The following is a 19,064-nucleotide window of genomic DNA, read 5'->3' on the forward strand; positions in this document are numbered from 1 at the left end:
CAGATGGATGAACACAACAGACAGTGAACCACACAATCATTTTACATTCTCATTCTCTCCCTCTCACTCCCTCTTCTTGACTCTCATCCTCGATCTCGTCATTTCTACCTTACCAGGACCGAAAGGTGTGTAACGAAACAGCATTGTTTTTTATAACAATACAAAAAGGGCCACGCCCAGCGGTGCAGAAAGTCTGTTAACATCAGGGGTACTGACGCTTCCTCAGGCCGTTACGATGGACAACATACATACACATGCACATCATTGGCTGCAACCCACCTTGTCAGGCAGGCTGATGATTGGCTCTTGCTCGGAGTGGGTGTGTCTCAGCAGCACCTGTAGGAAATATCTGCTGCTGGCAGCCAGGACGGCTCGGTGAGCCCGGACCTCGGTCCCCTCCACCAGCACCGTCACGTCACACAGGACGTCCTGCCGCCGCTGCTCCTCCAGGCTGAGGAGGACGTTGGCACAGTGCACCGTGGACTCATACACGTACAGGGGCGCCTCCCTGGGCCCGGGGTGGACCCCCTCATCCACAGACATCCCGCTCACGCCCTGAACAAAACGCACACACACACACACACACACACACACAAAATGAGTTCTGGCTGAACCGGGAATTCATGGAACAGAGGCGATCACTTAAGAGTTTGTATGCAGTAGATCACATTGACAGATCTAGGATCTAGGACATCATGCCAGTGATGTGCATGATCAGCTATCTCAGGTTTTTACTGACATCTCTGTCACCGTGCATAGTTCCACTGTGTTTTCAGAAAACGACTACTGTGCCTGTACCTAAGAAAACACCTATTTCATAACTCAATGATAAGCGACCTGTCGCTTTGACTTCAGTCATTATGAAGTGCGTGGGAAAAATGCGTTATATCATGTATTGAATGTATGTATTCTGTTACTCTTGACCCATTACAAATTGCATACTGTTCCAATAGATCTGCAGACGACGCTGTCTCACTGGCTCTGCATACTGCTCTAGTATACCTTGAGAAGGAAAATACCTGTCAGAATGGTGTTTATAGACTACATCTCTGCTTTTAAAACAATCATACCATCCAAGCTGGTGTGGAAACTCAGAGGTCTTGGCTTGGGTAATTCTGTAAATCTGTAACTGGTCATTTGATTTTCTAACACGCAGAAACCCATTCATCCACATTAGTTCTTAGGACCGGCGCCCCTTAAGGTCTGCTGTCTCAGCCCCTTTTTGTACAGTTTGTTCACACATAACTGTGTTGCCAAATATGACAACAGTATTGTACATATGCAGATCACACTACAGTGATTGGGCTAATATGCAACAGGGATGAGAGAGCCTATAGGAGGGAAGTAGCAGAACTTACCACATGGTGCCTTGACTCTTTTTAAATGTCAATAAGACAAAATACATCAATATTGACTTCAGGAAGAACAGAGTAAACCACATTCCTCTTTCTATCAATGGGTCATCAGTTGGTATTGTTGATCATTTTAGGTGTCTGGGTATACACATCTCAGACAAACTCACACGGTCAGTTAACACAAACTGTGTCCTCAAGAAAGATCAGAAGAGACTGCACTTTCCAAGGCATCTGAAAAGTTTCGGCTTGAGCACCGAAGCTCTTCTGGATTTGTATTGCGGTACCATAGAGGGAATATTGACAGGCTGTATCACAGCACGGTTTGGCAACCTGACCGTTTAGGACCACAGACTTACACAGAGGACTGTCAGGAAAGCAGCCAAAATCATTGGCTCAGAACTACCACAACCTCATAACCTTTACACTACTCCCTGGAAAAGGAAAGCCCAAAACATCATTAAAGACACTAGCCACTCTGCCACGCCTTGTTTTCTATCCACCCATTTAAAGAACGATACCGGCGCATTCAATCGCACACCACCCATCTTAATATTCATTTCTTTCCACAGGCAGTTAGGCTGCTGAATAGCTGATGCTGTGTATTTATTGCACTGTATTCATTACACTTCATTGTTGTATAGTATTTATTATATTGAATGCAGTGTCCCTAAATGTCGTGTTCTTGTGGACGTGTGTCCTATATGTAAGGCCAGAGAGAGACAGAGTACAAGGATTTCATTGCACTTTAATACACAGGACAATAAAGTTGAAATTATAGACATACAAATAGAGATTTAAGAAAATGCATGAAGAAGTGCATTGTTAGAGGTAAACAGCAGACTTTGTGATAGCTGGGGTTACTACAGTGTTGTTATTCTGTCTTATGCCCACTGTATTTATATGATGTTTATAAATAATATCATTTCAGTTGTGGTGTTTGTTTAGAAAGAGTACATTGGAAGCAGCTATTTATAAGTAACTATTTTGAAAAGGCAACAGCCTGTTCTGTATTCTGTGTTTTTGCTTTGCTAAAACATACACAGAGATATCTTATCGGTTAACCAATACAGACCGTTTAACCACAGAAAACCAATGCCGTCATACCACCAGTGTGAAATGTCATTCTGTAAAAAAATCCCTGACCTATGATGAACTCAAAGCTCTTAATAAGGCCCCAGAAGTCCCTTAGAAAACCAGAACACAGTGATCAAACACATTTTGAACTTCAATATATTTAAGACTTAAGGTATTTTTTGTTGGTTTTGGAACTTTCTAGTTTCCAGTTTAGATTTTGTTTATCATAAATAAAACAAATGTAAAAAATAAATAAATAATCATTTCATGAAAGTGTTTGTTCGTATCTTGTTTTAATCTTAATTTTATTTTACTTTGAATATTATAACCATGTTGATGACAAAACACAGACATCTTTTTATCACATTTGCACTAATGGCTTCAACAGGGGATCCTGGATTCAACAGCTCTACAAAGGAACATGACATACTCTCCAAAGACATTCCCCTCACCGGAGACACACAGACACTATAGTTACGTCTTGATTGGCATTCATAGCTCAGATCTCTGTACAAAAACACTGACCTTTTTGTGTGCTGATACCGAAGACAAAAAAATTGTGTCATTTAAATGTGTCATTTTACCACTTCTGTCTTGAAACTGAGTTTGTGTGTTGCTTTAAATATGTTTGCAGATGAACAGACTCTTTCACGGGGCACGGTGTGCTTGGAAGACAAAGGCAACGTTTTGATTTGGCCCCAGAAACACGTCAGAAATGATGTCCTAGTATTGGAAATGCTCAGGAACTCGGCACCACACTGACTAAAAGAGGTGCAAGGCGGAGGTATTTCATTGTGCTCCTCTGAATGCCGGAGCACTTAAAGCTCATGTAGCCTGAAGACAGCTGATGGTGCAGTCTGTCTGCCTGGGCCGCGCGGGCACCCTCATCCGTGCACGCCCGGGCATGTGCATGGGTGTACTTCAGTGTGTGTGTGTGTGTGTTTGTAAACTCATTACACTTGGATGGGCTTCTTTCTGCTGAGTCATGCTGCGTGTGTGTGTGTGTGTGTGTGGATAAGGGGGGCGTGGGAGGGGGGTGATCATCTCAGAATTCTAAATCATCCACTATTTTCCCTCTGGGCGCCTATATGACTGGGGGGGGGGTCTCACAGTAGAAAATAACAGGCTAAGAGGAAGACAATCACCCTGCATGTCTCTCTCTATTGTATCTCCATAATAGACTGGGATACCATTACAAGGTGTTCCCTCATCACATAAGAGATTATTACAGAAGATGCATCCAAACATCTCGTTTCTCTCCGCCCCCATGTCAACACTGACATCTAGCGAATATCTCCATCACAGTTTGGTTCAGAAGGACTACAGCCACGAACTTGATTTCATCCGTCCGGATCTTCATTTCGCACAATAAGCCCACTGAAATCCTCTCGTTGTTAGGGTGCTACAACCCTGACCGGAAACCAGATACACGCTGCGTTTTTCCGTCGGCCTGTCAGAAGTTAATCTCTCACGTGATCTTTCCGTGTGTGAGAACAGACAGACATTGTGTGGATAGGGACGCGCCGTCTCTGCCGACCGTCAACAACACGACTCCCACTGACAAAGCATTGGGAGCATCAGATACAGACGAATGAGGGTCCCAATGTGGCCCCGCGCTAAGCAGGCCAGAAGCAGAACAGAACCTGTGTCTCCGTAATCGTGGGGCTGAATGGAGGACAAAACGTCGCCGTTATTTCCAACAAGCCGCTATGATAATGACGGGGCCACAATCCGGTTACGGCACATTTACAACACCTTTGTGAGTCAGACCGGCAACACCAGGACACACCATCGCAAATGAGACTAGCTCTGGCTGTTATTTTTGACACACGCACATCGGCTGTCAAATTCATGGAATCACCACCAACCCTTTTTTTTTTTTTTTTTTTTTTTTACCGGCTTTCGGTTAACAAGCAGTTGCAGGTTATTTCATCATGCTGTCTGTCTGTCTGTCTGCTGTGTGGGTGATGTACTTCAACTACATATTTATGTGCCAGCGCCCGGACAGACAGCGTGTAGACAGACAGGCAGCTAAAATCTTACAATCTGCAAACTGTATAATCATTACTCCAGGCTTCTGGGAGTCCAACTGTTAATACTTTATGAGAACCAGGGGAGAAGAGTGTATCCCCCACCTTACCCCTTCCTTCTCATCCTCTCTCCTCCCTTCATTTTCTCCTTCTAGCATGTCACAGCTCTGGGATCATATTGGAGATAATTGATCTCGGGCTGGTTCAGTCTGAGGGTAGGGCTCCGTGGGTGAATGAGGCTGTGAATGGATGTAGGGCATGACTACGTGTAGAACAACTGTCTTGTCTCGGTTTGCCTTGGTGACAACGGATACAAAAAAATACATTGCTCAATAATATCATTATTCGTGTTATTCTTCAAATGTTTTACACTGACTCTACAGCTCTATGTCATAAAAGCTACCAAACTGAAACCAGCTCTCAATTGTGCAGACTGCTATGACTCGAGCTGCTTGAGAATGTAGTTTGCAAAATTATAACAATATTTTTAATGAGCCACTATTGCAATAGACTTACTAAACCAAAAATTTGAAATGTATCTTATGCTTCACCGTTCAAGTAAGCAACTCCAAACCAACGTTGATATGTTCAGAATGGCCATAAAATGGTCATACCTCTTGCACAATCAAGCTATAATAGCAACTTTTATGCTTTAAGGCTATTCTAACTGAAATTATATTGACGTTTTATAAACAACAGACTATTTTAATCAAGTCACATTTGCATAATTAGCATTAATTAACTCTATAACAGTATCTCTTGAACTGCTCAAGCTAGAGAGATAAATCAAACTTTTTCACATGTTTAAGCTGTCCTAACATCAAGTCGTTAAAGTTTATTAACTATGATATCACTTGGCGTAATTAGCATAATTCACATTCATTAACCCTAAAACAGTATCTCCAGAGCCGTTCCAGCTGGAGAGACCAAACCAACATTGTTTCATATTTCTATGCTGTCTCTACTTAACAATTATGTATCCAGTGTGACTATATTAATAAACCTAAGTTACATAATTAGCATAAATTAAACCCTCAAACAATATCTCTTTAATCGTTTAAGACACCAAACCAACTTGGTTTTATATGGTTAGGCTATACCATTTAAAAATGTGTCAATGTTTATAGACTATGACTACATTACAGTATGTAATAGGCATTATTAACATTGACATTCTAATTTTATCTATTGAAGAATTCAGGCTTGAGTGACCAAAGAAACTTGGTTTCACATGTTCAGCCTATTCCAACTACAAAAACATAACTTTTTTTTGACTGACAATATGAATCAGTCAAATTTGCTTAATTTGTGTTTTTATCAATTATTACTGTATTGTTTAACCAAACCAACATTGTTTCAGATGGTTTGGCTATCCCAACTTCAAAGTCATAAACGTTTACAGTGAACAAGGTGGCAAGCACACCATATAAGCACACTGTAAATGTCTTTTTTCTAGTTGAAATAATTATTTTCATTATTAATAAACTAGAGTGCAATCAAATGTTTACTGTGTAGGCAATATCAAATAAATATCAGAGGTCATTTTAATATACAACAGACTGATAAAGAATATGACAATTGTTTTTCAGATAAAGTGATTATCAGCTGGAAAATACACTATTGTTATCATTAAGAGCAACTACTCTATCAGACAAGTGAAGGACTGTGTGTGTGTGGGTGTGGGTGACATTACAAAGGCAATAAACAAACATATTAACAAAGGGCACAATGGGAGGGTCCCCCCAAGTCCCCTTTGTAGATTACTTATGAAGCTGTATCAGCGATAACAATTAAATATTAAACAGCTCCTCTGGGCCACAGTGTCTCTGCCTGCTGTGCAAATGAACAAGATCAGTACTTGATAGCACAGCTGTGATAGCCATAATAAAGCTTCAAAATATCAACTTAGAGGTATGGCACCAAGGCGCACATCCTCTTCCATAGTACCAACATAGTACTAAAAGCAAAAAAGTAAATGTAAAAACATCCCTGTGTCATTATTTGTCAGGGATAAAACATTTATTCATCGAGCTGTGTAACCAAACAATGGATTCTCTCAACCACTTTCCGGACCAAGAATGAACAGAAACTTTTGATTGATTCAGAGGGCAGTCAAATAACAGGTCAGTGTTAGTGGGGCCAGCCTACATTCCACCCAAGTGCATCCATCAAACAGCCACCCAAACGTCTCGGCCGCACCCCTCAACCCAACCCAACCCCTGAAGGGAGAGGGAGAGAAAACACACCCTGGTGGCCATCTCAACATCTGATAAGAAAGTCAACCAGTGGGTTTATTAGCAATGGGGCGTACATTATTTATTAGAGAGCAGGGGGAGTGAGGACCTGTCTTCCTCTGGGCTGGCAGGGTAATATTAATTAACTAACAGTAATAATTCAGGGCTCTCTACTTGAGGGCGGATGGTGGTTCTGGTGTATGTTACCCAGCACTGACTAGCGCTATGCCCTACTTCCCCTGGCTTCTCTTTGCCCTGATTATGTCTTATTTGCAACTCACCAGAAAGTCCATTTGAAATAAACAACTTTTTGATGGTATCCCCTTGATCTAAACAAAACTTTCCACGCGTTCATCCATGGATGAGATGAGTTCAGAACGGGACTTGGTGGACCTGAATGTCAAATTACAGAGGTGTCACCTAGAAACATAAATCGGAGAATGGATCCATCCCTTCAAGCAAGCAGTTAACAAGCAGTACCCCTTTGAAATTGAAAATACATTTGAATGTAATTTTAAATCCTCATTACTACCACAAATATAAAGTTGCCCCACCCGTCATCAAAGATTAACTTAAATGTTCATGTCTACTCTATTATTCATATTTATATTGAAGGGTTCCTCATGGAGGATTTACAGTACAATTTAAAACAAATGATACTCCCATTGAATCAACATTGTTGCATGTGCGGACCTCAAACAATCTTTGTGATAACAAAGAAATTGACATGATCGGGGTCCTTCCCTTAGGAGCTTCTGGTCTGAAATGTATCAATGACATCATTATCTCTATTTAATAATACCTCTTTGTTACATAGTCAGGGTTATGGGTTCTCACTTTCAGAAGGTCGGTGAAATCTATGACATAATGTCTTCTGAGGCCATACCGAGCACTGCAACTCTCAATCTTATTTACTACTATAAGTCACCCTGGCATTGTCAAGTGAAATTGGATTTACTGCAAACGAGCTCCATACCGGCCCTCCAGACAGGATAATGTCATATTCAAGGGTTACTTGAGATGCAACTGAAGGGCGAGTCAACCTATGAGCAGACCAGCCAGTTCAATAAGGAGCCCGATTCATTTCAAATGGACTAGGAAGGAGCCACACGTCATCCGTAGTTCGTGCATCCTGAGGAGGGATCCATCATTAGGTGTTGTTCACGATTTAACTACGGAACAGAAAGAAAGAGCGAGCGAGAGATAGGGGAGGAGCAGGAGTGTGTCATCAACTCCACTCTAGACTTCGACATTGTGGCTCCCAAACTTGGCCACTGACTATCAATACCCACTTTCACCATGTTTGCTCCAACCAGCACACAGAAAAGCCAAAGTCACAAACCCACACTATTGCTCCCAGACCTCTGGGCTGTCATAAGCAATAATATACTGAGGAAACTAATCTGTACGGTCGCACTGAAACTAAACACACTTGACAGTTCACATGGCCTACAACTGACTCATGCAATCCACACTTCAGACACCTTCACAGAGCCTAATGTCTCCCCATAATCGATGTCAGGCAGTGACTCCAGTTAAATGTGCCCGAGCAGAGCCTCTCCCTCAGAGGGCCTGGGTAGCTGTCCCCCATGGGTAACGGCGCGGTGGTGTCGGTGAGAGGCCGTCTGTCCACGCTAGCCGACCAGCCCGTGGGGGGAGCGTGGCCAGTCGCAGTGTGGCGGGCCACAGAGTATTTTGGCCGTGCGGCGATGACTAAACGGATCCAAACCGAGAGGGGCATGAGGAGTGAATCATAACTTCCCACAGCTCAGTGGTGAGCTACTCACAGACCGGATTAAGCCCCGCCCCAGGGTGAGTCACCATCACAGCCAGTATAAAATGGTCGCCTAACAGACAGCTCAGCTGGCTGACCGGCCATGTGACAGAAACACACACTGCCGCGCTGGTCAGGAATAACTCAGCGCGCGCGCGTGTTGGCGTGTCCACACGGCCGCTTCGTGCTTGACGAATGCCAGGTCAGTGCATACAGCAAACCTCTCGCCGAATGAATTGGCTCTGCCTCAAAAAACTGCAAGGACCAGCGAGTAGGATTTCGCCCGTGCAATTCCCGCAGATGCTGTCCGCACATGCGGAATTTGGTGGGCAAATTGATCTCACAATAAACGCCGCCTAAAACGCCAAAGTTGCGTGAATGAGCAGGCTCGTCCAGGCGTTATTGCTAGGACCTCGTTTTACGAGAGCCACTCCATGCGCCCTCATCGTCTGTGTCAAGATGGTCCCTCCGTCATGTGACCACCCACCCCTCGTGGCACCTCGGCAGTCGCCTCAGCACACGCCAAACTGCCTCCGACCAGAAATGGACCAGATGAATTCCCAGATCCAGGGGCCTGGTTAGGAGAGAGAGAGCACAGAGCACATTCACAACTGGTCCCTGGGTGAATGTGTGTGGTCCACTGCCAGAGATAGAAGCACACGGGGCAGGGGGGTGGGGGGGGTGGGGGGGCGTGTGGCTGATCACATTTCACCCAGAGCCTGGTGATGACCTCACAACAGCCTGCATGTGTGTGAGCATTGGGAGAGAGAGAGAGAGAGAGAGAGAGAGAGAGAGAGAGAAAATAGAAAAGAGAGAGAGATTGAAATCAATCAATTGGAAAGGACACTAACCTCCTGAGACCCTGTGTTCGCATATGAGGACACTATGTTTTAGCCTTCCCACACCATGTCCTGCTTAACTTAAACCTATTGGTCTTACTAGAGGACAGTTGTCTGTGCCACTCTTAGATATCATACTGATCAGGTCCTACCAATCCCGAATAGGTAAGAGAAATTAAAAATGCATACATTGTCAAAGCTCAGGTCTTAGGAGGCTAGAATGCAGTCTGCAGCAGCCTGCCTCCACAGGACCTGGAAGTCAGATGTACACTATCGGCAGATGATCGGGCACTTCTGTCCCCAACCAAGGAGGTCTTCCAGCTGCACTTAGAACTCCAACAAACATTCTGCCAGACTTGAGTCCCGACGGTGAAGCTCTGACACACGAATAATGAAAAAAATGGTGACAGAAATGGTGACAGAAGCACCGATATTCCACCTAGATGCCACTGACCTGGATCTGGGGCAGGCTAATATTTTGGCTCCGGAGCCACATTGGAATTTTTTAATTTAGATACTTTGCTTTTAATTTATTTGCGGTTTATTAACGTCATCTATAGGACCCTTATCATTTTCTTTTGTCGAATCCATGAGGGTATCGCCCACGCCTGCCCTATATCTGCCTGAACACATCAGTAAGGCTGGGAACGATCAGAGAGTCAAGGGAAGAAGGGTCATTCAAGTCATCAAAAAGAACATAGAACTTGACATTCTAATCAACATCTGTCTAAGAATACTCCAATCTGTTATAGAACCCATTCCTCTTTATGGTTGTGAGGTCTGGGGGTACACTTACCAAACAAGAATTCACAAAATAGGACAGTCACTCAAGTTTCCTCAGAGTAGAGTGCAAAATCACAAATAATGTGTGCAGATCAGAAGACTATACTACTAATCCAGAAAAGATACAATACATTTCATAGCTGCCTCAAGGAAAGCGATTCTTAAACATTTAACAAAGCCCTCATCTATGGAGAGATTAACCTGATGAAGAGGCTCCTCAGCTATCTGGTCCTGGGGCTCTGTTTACAAACAAAAACAAACCACACCGAACCCTAAGGGAGCAACACAGTCAGAACCAACCAAACAATAAGACAACTATTTAAACCCTGGAAGTTATCATACAAATACAAAGTAAATTGGAATTCTATCAAGCCACAAACAGAGAGTACAGACTGGCAGCATATACCTGACCACTGTGACAGACCCAACATTAAGAAAAAACAAGACTATGTACCCACTCAGTGACCATGGCCTTGCTATTGAGAGAGGTCGCTAGGCAGACCTGGCTCTCAAAAGAGAGGCTTTGTGCATACTGCTCCCAAAGAGGTGGAAACTGCTCTTCCTTATCTCCTGACCACATGAGACACACATATTTCCCAAACGTTTACACTCATAATGTCTTTTTCCTTTTGAAAAGGGGCGTGTGTGATTTTTTTTTTTGCTTATTATTTTCCATTTGCTTTGGAAAAAAAAAAAATACTAGGGCTGTCAAACTTAACGTTAACTTGTGTGATTAATTGAAATGCTTAACACCATTAGTTTTTTTGTTGCCTTTAATGCATTTTTCTCTTTGGAACCTCAGAACTTCAACTACAACAGAGTTTTGTCAGATAGTGCTTGACTTGGTGGGAGTTGTCACTTATTGATATGCAACTTTTAAAGTATAGAGAGTAGCCTACAGTTCATCATGAACCGTGTTTTCTCGGCACTAGTGTGTGAATCCTGCCTAGCAGCATGTTCACTACTCGTATGTTACAACACAGCCTGTGCTGTTCCAAGTAGTCAGAAATTGGAATTATTATGAGCAAAACAGCCGTGCCTCCCATCTGACCCTTTGCACAAACCGGTCTGGAGACGCTGGGTGTGCGTGAATCCACCTGTTGCAAATAATTGCGATTAACTACAGACGTTTATTGCGATTAATCCCGGGTTAATTATCTTAATTGTTTGACAGCACTAATAAATACATTAATTTATACGGAGTGAGAGAGAGATGGGTCGAGTATGGGAATGTGGTTTACAAAAATTAAAACATAAATACACAAATTGAGATACATTTTAGAGTCTGAATCACACCCAAGATAAGGTACATATTAATATCTGGAATCTACCCAAAATAAGGTGTGGGTGAAAGCAAAAAAGGTCGTGGAGTGTGCGAATTCCCCAACATTCAACTACATAATATTCTTGATGTCCCATTCACAGAGCACTAATATAAAATACCAAATATCTGCAAATTTAAATAAATGGAAATGCCATCAGTGGTGCGCACTCCAAGTCCTGTGGTTAACAGTGCAGGTCATGAACAACAGCGACATGCTTTCACAACCCATCACGCCTACACAGGACAGCATCCGATTTCAGATTAAGTGGAAACAGTCTGGGGGAGTGAAGGAGGTTTCGGGCTGTGATGACAGAGAACAGTACTTTAATGTCAACGTGAGGGAGGACCTGGTGAAATATCACATCAGTGAAAGTCCAGAGGAAATTAAGTACCAAAAAGTGTAAAGAGGTAAGAGAAGTGAGACAAAACCACGGGGTGATTTTCATTAAATACACTCTGGTATATAAAGGGAGAGGGGGAAAAAAACTAAAAGGAGCTTGAGTCTGACACCTCTAAGATTGCAAGGAAATTATCCATTTCCCATCAAGCCTACATGGACAGGACTGGGCATTCAAATACACTAAAACAATCAGTTTCAACCAACAACAATTTAATGCAAACGTGTCTTTGGATATTTTAGCATTTTGCTTACGTTCAAATTATTAAATTATTAATATTGATGTGTGGTGATGAAATCCACATAAATAAAGAAAAAGCCAGACTGACAACAATGACAGTGGGAAACCTCTTATTTTGACAAATTAGCCTCAAAGGGAATAAGGCTGTGCCAAGCAATTTCTTTCTGTGGGATATTTAATTCAGTGGCTTCAGACTAACATTTGCTGCAGATGAAAACAAAAAAGTACATGTGTGGGTCGTTGCACACCTACAGGGTTTCCACTGAGTTATTAAAACAAGATAAGAATGTACGCAATGACCTGATCTGAACCGTGTCCAAAAAGTGTGCTTTGACAACCTATTGACCCGTCACAATCTGTAAATGTACCCTGTGAGGGCAGTATCCTCACTCAGATTAAATATTTGGGTCAAATCCCGCGTGGACGTCAATGAGACAACCCCAGTACACACGTGCTGTGGCCCTAAAAAACAGAAGACGCTGTCTCTTTATCAAAGGAGTCAGAGCATAAACCACTCGCACACGGACTGAACCACCTGGTTCAGGGAACAGTGACATGGTAACCAGAACCCAGGAAACATCTGAGAAGAAATCGTCTTAAGAGTAGATATACTGCCCAACCCCGTCTCATCCCACCATCTCTCAGAACACAGAGATGATGAAAACTCACCCAAATAAAAGCTGAGGAGGATTTGGCGACCAAGTCCCAAACTCTGATCTTCTTTGTGTATATACATTATACCTGTCCTGACCAGAGCAGGGGGAGTTTCCATCCATGTACTAGAAGTCCATTTCCTGGCTGACGTCATTCACTCTCCCTTCTTTCAGCTCAACAGCTGACATCATTTATGTCCTTGGGTCTTTAGCGTCTCCATGTCGGGGGACTCTCTAGGGTTTCAGGTAAACTCAAGTGTTAACAGAACATGATTAGATGTCGCCTCTGTGAACTCACGCTATGGGAAAAGTCTAGGACATCTATTGCCAACACAACCGTTAGAACCTAGAACCCACCAAATATAAGGTACATTTTAGAGACTGGAACCCACCCAAAATAAGATGAGGTAAAAAAATGTAATAATCCTCAACAATGCTGGCCTTCCTTCCAATTACTTCATCCTCTCAATCAGCCTCTCCGGGTCTCGTTCCCAGACACTTCTGCTCAAATCTAAGGTCTAGCGAAAAACTGGGACCAACTTGGCCTTCTTTGTCCAATAAGAAAGCAGTGAAAACTGCTGTGTATAACAGCCATTGGTTTAATTGGCGTAGTCTACAGACCAATCAACTCCCACAACACGTTCTCCTACGTGTTTTGTGCATCCATGCTACATTGCTGTGTCGTAAAGTTGCTATGGGACAGCCGGGAGCACACGGCGCAGCGTCGCTAGCACTGACTCACTGCGTAACTTGATTCATTAAAACCTGTTCATTATGATAAAACCCTGTTGTAGGCAATTACCCAGTAGTATTAAGACGCTGGCTCAGACTAGACCGGACGAAATCCAAGTGTTTGTTTATATGATCAAACAGAAACGCCACACCTTGCTCTATTTTGACTAACTAAAAGTAATAGATGGCAAATACGTTATACTCTAATAGAAAAACACAGTCTTTCCCTGAAGGCCAGCTTCGAATGGAAGGTGTTACAGGCTCATGTGTAGTGTGTAATAGCCTGGGGAAACCCATTCACGAACACTTCATAATACCTCCCAGTCCTTCTAATTACTGTACCTACCAAAGTAATGGCACTAAGCCAAAAGAGCATCATCTCAGGACCTTCACAGCTCAGTCTGCGTTGATGAAGGATGATGAGAAACATTAACGCGAGCCCCCTAACTGCCTTGTGTCGTCGTGAAATGAGCAGATTATGCTCCTCACATATCACAATTAACCAGAAACAGCATCCATGTCTCAATCATTATCGTTGATACGTTCACAGCTGCCCAAAAGATTGCAGGCTTTCCACAGAGGATTGTGTAATGGCAATCTTTATGGGGGAACCCAAACACAAACCAAGCTGTCACATATTCAATGTGAACGGCACTGCCGCTGGGGCTTCTTGGGACTTTTTATTTGACCAGGGAACGAGACGCACAGTGTTCCGTGGCTGCAAGCATTCCAAGCAATCCTGAAATTCCTATTTCGGTCAGTCTGTAGGAGGATACAGCAGTTCCAACCTAAGCTTGTTTTCATATCGGAGGGTAAAGGCACGGTAGTGTATGCCTGCCTGCAAGCATGACCAAGTGGTTGTTAATTCACCTCCTACTATAATCTGTCCCAGGGCCGTCAAGGCTCAAAAACACTAATCCCCTCACATCAAAGACCAAACCACGGCTCCTTTTAGTCACCAACATGTTAATGAATGTGGAAGCATAATAATGTGACAAGACAGGTGTAGCCTCCACCACACACTCGCACATCCTTTAGTATTGGCTGATTATTCGTTACAGTCAAGAATCCGCCAAAACAAACATCTTTATGATCCTTAATCTTATTTTAAAACAGAAGAGGAGGGGGGAAAGAGTAAAAGAAATAACAAAAGAGAAAAAGACCTTTCATCACTCCACCTTCCCTTGATCAGAGGGGTAACAAAGAAGGCGGGAGACATCACATCGCGTGGTCAGGAAAGGTAGCTGCTCAAAAAATCCTTTTGGAAATAATGTTGGAAATCAATTTACATTGGGTCAACGTGAAGGATTATTACACAAGAATGTATCAACTGTCACAACAACTGCTGTAAGTTTATTTTGGAAAAAAAAAGAATGCGCGAGGAGAAACGGACCAGTACCCTGTTCTTTCCACATTAAAATGAAAAATGGCAAACCGCTGAACGGGTGATAAAACATAAACAGACCAGAGCGATGACCTGTGTTTGTTTTTGTTCACTTGATTGGAGTGGTTTTCCCTCTAAATGACCCCTCGTCCCTCGTGGAGCACATGACCCTACGTCACAGAGTCTGGCCGGCCGGCTGACTGAGATAGCGCAGCTCCCAGGAGGAAGCTCACGGCCCCACTCAGGTTCACTGGGTTCAGCTGGTTAATGGCTGACAGCCTGTAGCATGTAGCCCCACTTAAAGTGCATTCCAAGGATCCAGCTAATTCCCTCTGCCTGTGTTCCTTCCCATGGTTCCGGAGGATTCCAAGCCTGCCTGCTTGCCTAATGCCTCTCTCCGCATGAAGCTTCTCAGGGGTTTCCTCTTTTCCTCTCTCGCTCACACACAAAGCTTGATGCGTTTTACAGTCCCAGTCCTTTATCCCGCCGACACGTTGTCTGGTTTTACGCGGGCTCTTTGACTGCGAGGCTATTTTCATTGTTTTGCCCGGTGGCGCTATGACTCATTCTCAAACCAAAAAAATAAAACAGTCTATCTGCATCCGGATGTCTAGAAACAAGCAATAGAAAATGGGAATAAACAACATGGGATTTGGCTTATCTGGTGGGCCCACCCATGGAACGCATGGATTACTGCACCCCCCCAAAACAACAAAGACCCGTGATATGATCATCTCACCATCTGCCCCAGCACCGTTAATCGGGCCCTGCCATACCAGATGGGTTGCCAGATCTATGGCAAGGTTACCCAACCCCACCCTGCAGCCATGAGCGTTGCCAGTATTAGGTTGGAGTACCAAGACATTATAGTAAATGTAAAATCAGACTGGCCTGCTACTGGGTTAGTTGGTGAGCAATCAAGAGGGCTTTTCTGTTAAACCTAAACACCAAATGTGGAGGTCTGAATTCTGCCTATAAATGCTTACAAATTGAGATTAGCAGGCATAGGACATCTGCATTGTATGCATGAAATGTTTGGTGAGTGGTCTTTGTTAGGGTATGGGTTATATAGGGACTTGAGGTGTTATATGAAATGTTTGGTGAGTGGTCTTTGTTAGGGTATGGGTTATATAGGGACTTGAGGTGTTATATGAAATGTTTGGTGAGTGGTCTTTGTTAGGGTATGGGTTATATAGGGACTTGAGGTGTTATATGAAATGTTTGGTGAGTGGTCTTTGTTAGGGTAAGGGTTACATACAGACTTGAGGTGTTATATGAAATGTTTGGTGAGTGGTCTTTGTTAGGGTAAGGGTTACATACAGACTTGAGGTGTTATATGAAATGTTTGGTGAGTGGTCTTTGTTAGGGTATGGGTTATATAGGGACTTGAGGTGTTATATGAAATGTTTGGTGAGTGGTCTTTGTTAGGGTAAGGGTTACATACAGACTTGAGGTGATATATATGTTATATTTACATCGTACATTGACCCGCACGGAGATGACATGCAAGGCACACCCATTCGTATGTGCTTTACTCTGTTGGCCCAAAAGTGATTGGTTCCTTCTCACTAAATTCTGTTCATTTCTTAAGGCCTCATCTGACCATGTATGACAGGCGTTGTGTTGACGGCTGTTGTGTTGCCTACTGTAACTGCCATCTTATTTTTGTGGCTGTCGGTACCTTTTTGCCATTGTTGTAGGCTGCGTGAGGCGTGACGTTTTTGAACATGTGAAAATGTCTGGTGCCACCCGGCGATCTCTACTTCTCAGAGGAACAGCTAGTCATAGGTTTTGACTGGGACTTCTCGCAGTTTGGACAGCACAAGTCCTTGCTAAAGAACTTTTGACATGTCTTCATTAATCAGCAATAAGTAGATTTTTCTCCTTTCATGCCCATTTGTTTATCTGTACAGGTAGTGTATGTGTATTTATCTTATATGCTAATATGCATACATATAATAATACATTACCATAATTTGTAGACTCACAGGCAACAACAGCCAGGTGCTAACAATTGAAAAATAATGTTTACTTTGATGGGCAAGGGAGACATAGCTTGAACTATTGGACCATGTAGCTGTCACACTGATTCATGTTATATCTGAGGTAAAGTAGCAGCTATGACTGCCCTTGGGATGGACAGTGATAATCCGGTGAAACTGACAAATGAGGTAATCCCACACTGGACAACTGAACTGTATTACCAAAATATCATCGGGGGTAGCTTACATGGCCAGCTTTTTTTTCCTTGACCAGGGCAAATAGGTTAGCAGCATTTACAAGACAATGTTTGCAATATTGACACATCGATTTCCATGTCATCACCGCATTTGCTGTCATCAGTTCAATTATGGAAAATGGCTTCTAGCTGAAATACCTGTCCACTCTTTCATGTATAGAAGAGTTCTGAAGAAATTCCTCATTTAGTTATTGCTCACCACATCAAGGCACCTCCAAACTGTAAATGACATAGCTGCATCTAAATGTACTACACTGATATTCCAATTGTGTACATCATCAATATCCCATTTTTATTAACCTTTAATTAACCTCCTAAAGGGTGGAACAGAGGCTGAAGTAAACAACACACACCACTCCATGCACATATGCGTCTTCCCTCCATAGAGCAGGATTCAATTTCCACCTCAAAAACCATAGAAAAACATGTAGGGAGATTTATATTCTCATTTTAAAGAAATATATAAATTGCCCTATAGAGACTTGGAAATACAATTGCATGGCAAATGTAGCTAAATATTTATGGGGGGAAAATGCTCTGCCATCATCATCATGTCAACTAATGTCATTTAGATGGCAGTGCTTGCATCAGCTAACAGTAGCTTGGATAGTTCAAAATAACTAGCCATACTTACTAATGCTAGTCATGTACCGCACATTACTTGGGCAAAGAAAGAGTATGGTTGAACAAAGTGAAAGGTGGAGTAATGTGGAGAAATGTTCTTACAAGGAAATCACTGGTATAGTAGAGCCAGGTCAAAGAACTTGTAGTGTAGTTTGATGTGGCTACCTCACTCCAAATGTATGCAAAATAATGATATTTTGGTGCATTGACTTGGAAAACATAAACATTTATTTTGGATAAAAGTCCATTTTAAAAAGGGGCAATTTTTACGATTTTTATTGCACTACTAGAATAAATGACTAGAAGACATTTGCAGAGAATATTTTAAGCTAATGTTTCAACAAAAAAAAAATCTACAAAACAGTTCTAAGTGTATGAGATATTCTCCATTGGATAATTTTCTTGCTTGTCTTTCTGTGAGATTGCACTAACTTGTAGTCTCCCCGATATACAAGCATTATTTTCACGTGGATTCGCTAATAGTATTCCAGTCTTGTTAGATAAGGGAAGTACAGGAGGAGACAAGTTGTGTCATTGTTAAAAATGCCTCCATACAAAACAAAAACACATCCAGTTCAGTGAAACACCACAGAAATAACTGGCCAGACAGTAAAACTGAGCGATAGTAGGATCCATATTAGTGTACCAGGGAGGTATTCACATCTCCCCATATATCCTCCCTGTAATAGATTCTGACAGTTACATAAATCCACATATACAGTACATCTAAGGGAGATACAACTCCTTCAAAGTGGCCTTTAGTTCATTGTTTCTGTGCATGTAGTTTTTTTATTTTTATGATTTCGTTCTGTTATAGAGGAGATTGGTTATAATTTTGCATTTGGGCATTGCATTTAGCATGGCCCGTGCAATGGATGAATCTAAGCTGCAGTCCCTTGCGAAAGACCCCCGACAGAACCATGACCAATTCTCCTGTGATGGCCAGTCATGGTTTCTATCGTGTCGGTCGTTACGTTTCTATATTCACTGTGGTTATGTTCTAGTTTGCTTGTTTCTATGTTCAGTTTAGTTTCGTCTTTGTAATTGGTCTCCCCTGTGTCTCATTAACCCCTAAGTCCCTATTTAAGTTCCTCCTTCCCTAGTGTTTCTTGTCGGTCATTGTTTCATGTGACGTTTGTGTCCTACGTCTTTGGATGTTTCCTGATTTGCCTGGAATAAACACCCCTTAAGTGAGCACCTCTGCGCTTGTGTATGGCAACCCTCCGTTAAAAGTGACACCTCCCATATATAAAATAGTTAAACTGTGAATCACTTATTGGAAGCTGCTATTGGTTTAATGTAGGGAAATACTTGTAAGAAAATACGAAACTGAAATAAGATGCTTTTTTAACCCCTTTGCTGTAAGAAGCTACTAGTTTAA

At 42.6% G+C, this 19,064-nt stretch overlaps 1 protein-coding gene across 2 annotated transcripts in view; it reads right to left on the reverse strand.

Annotated features, from left to right (window-relative positions):
* The window catches only part of LOC105015744 (transcription regulator protein BACH2), a 32,985-nt gene that overhangs the window by 8,516 nt on the left and 5,405 nt on the right, over positions 1 to 19,064 (reverse strand). For both annotated transcript variants that reach the window (XM_010879109.4, XM_010879110.3), the window contains one exon: positions 280 to 555. In XM_010879109.4, the coding sequence (XP_010877411.2) occupies positions 280 to 543 (264 nt within the window). In that variant the 5' untranslated portion in view covers positions 544 to 555. The remainder of the gene's footprint in view (positions 1 to 279; positions 556 to 19,064) is intronic.

This window comes from Esox lucius, chromosome 15 (genome assembly GCF_011004845.1).
Source record: "Esox lucius isolate fEsoLuc1 chromosome 15, fEsoLuc1.pri, whole genome shotgun sequence".
Lineage (NCBI taxonomy): Eukaryota > Metazoa > Chordata > Actinopteri > Esociformes > Esocidae > Esox > Esox lucius.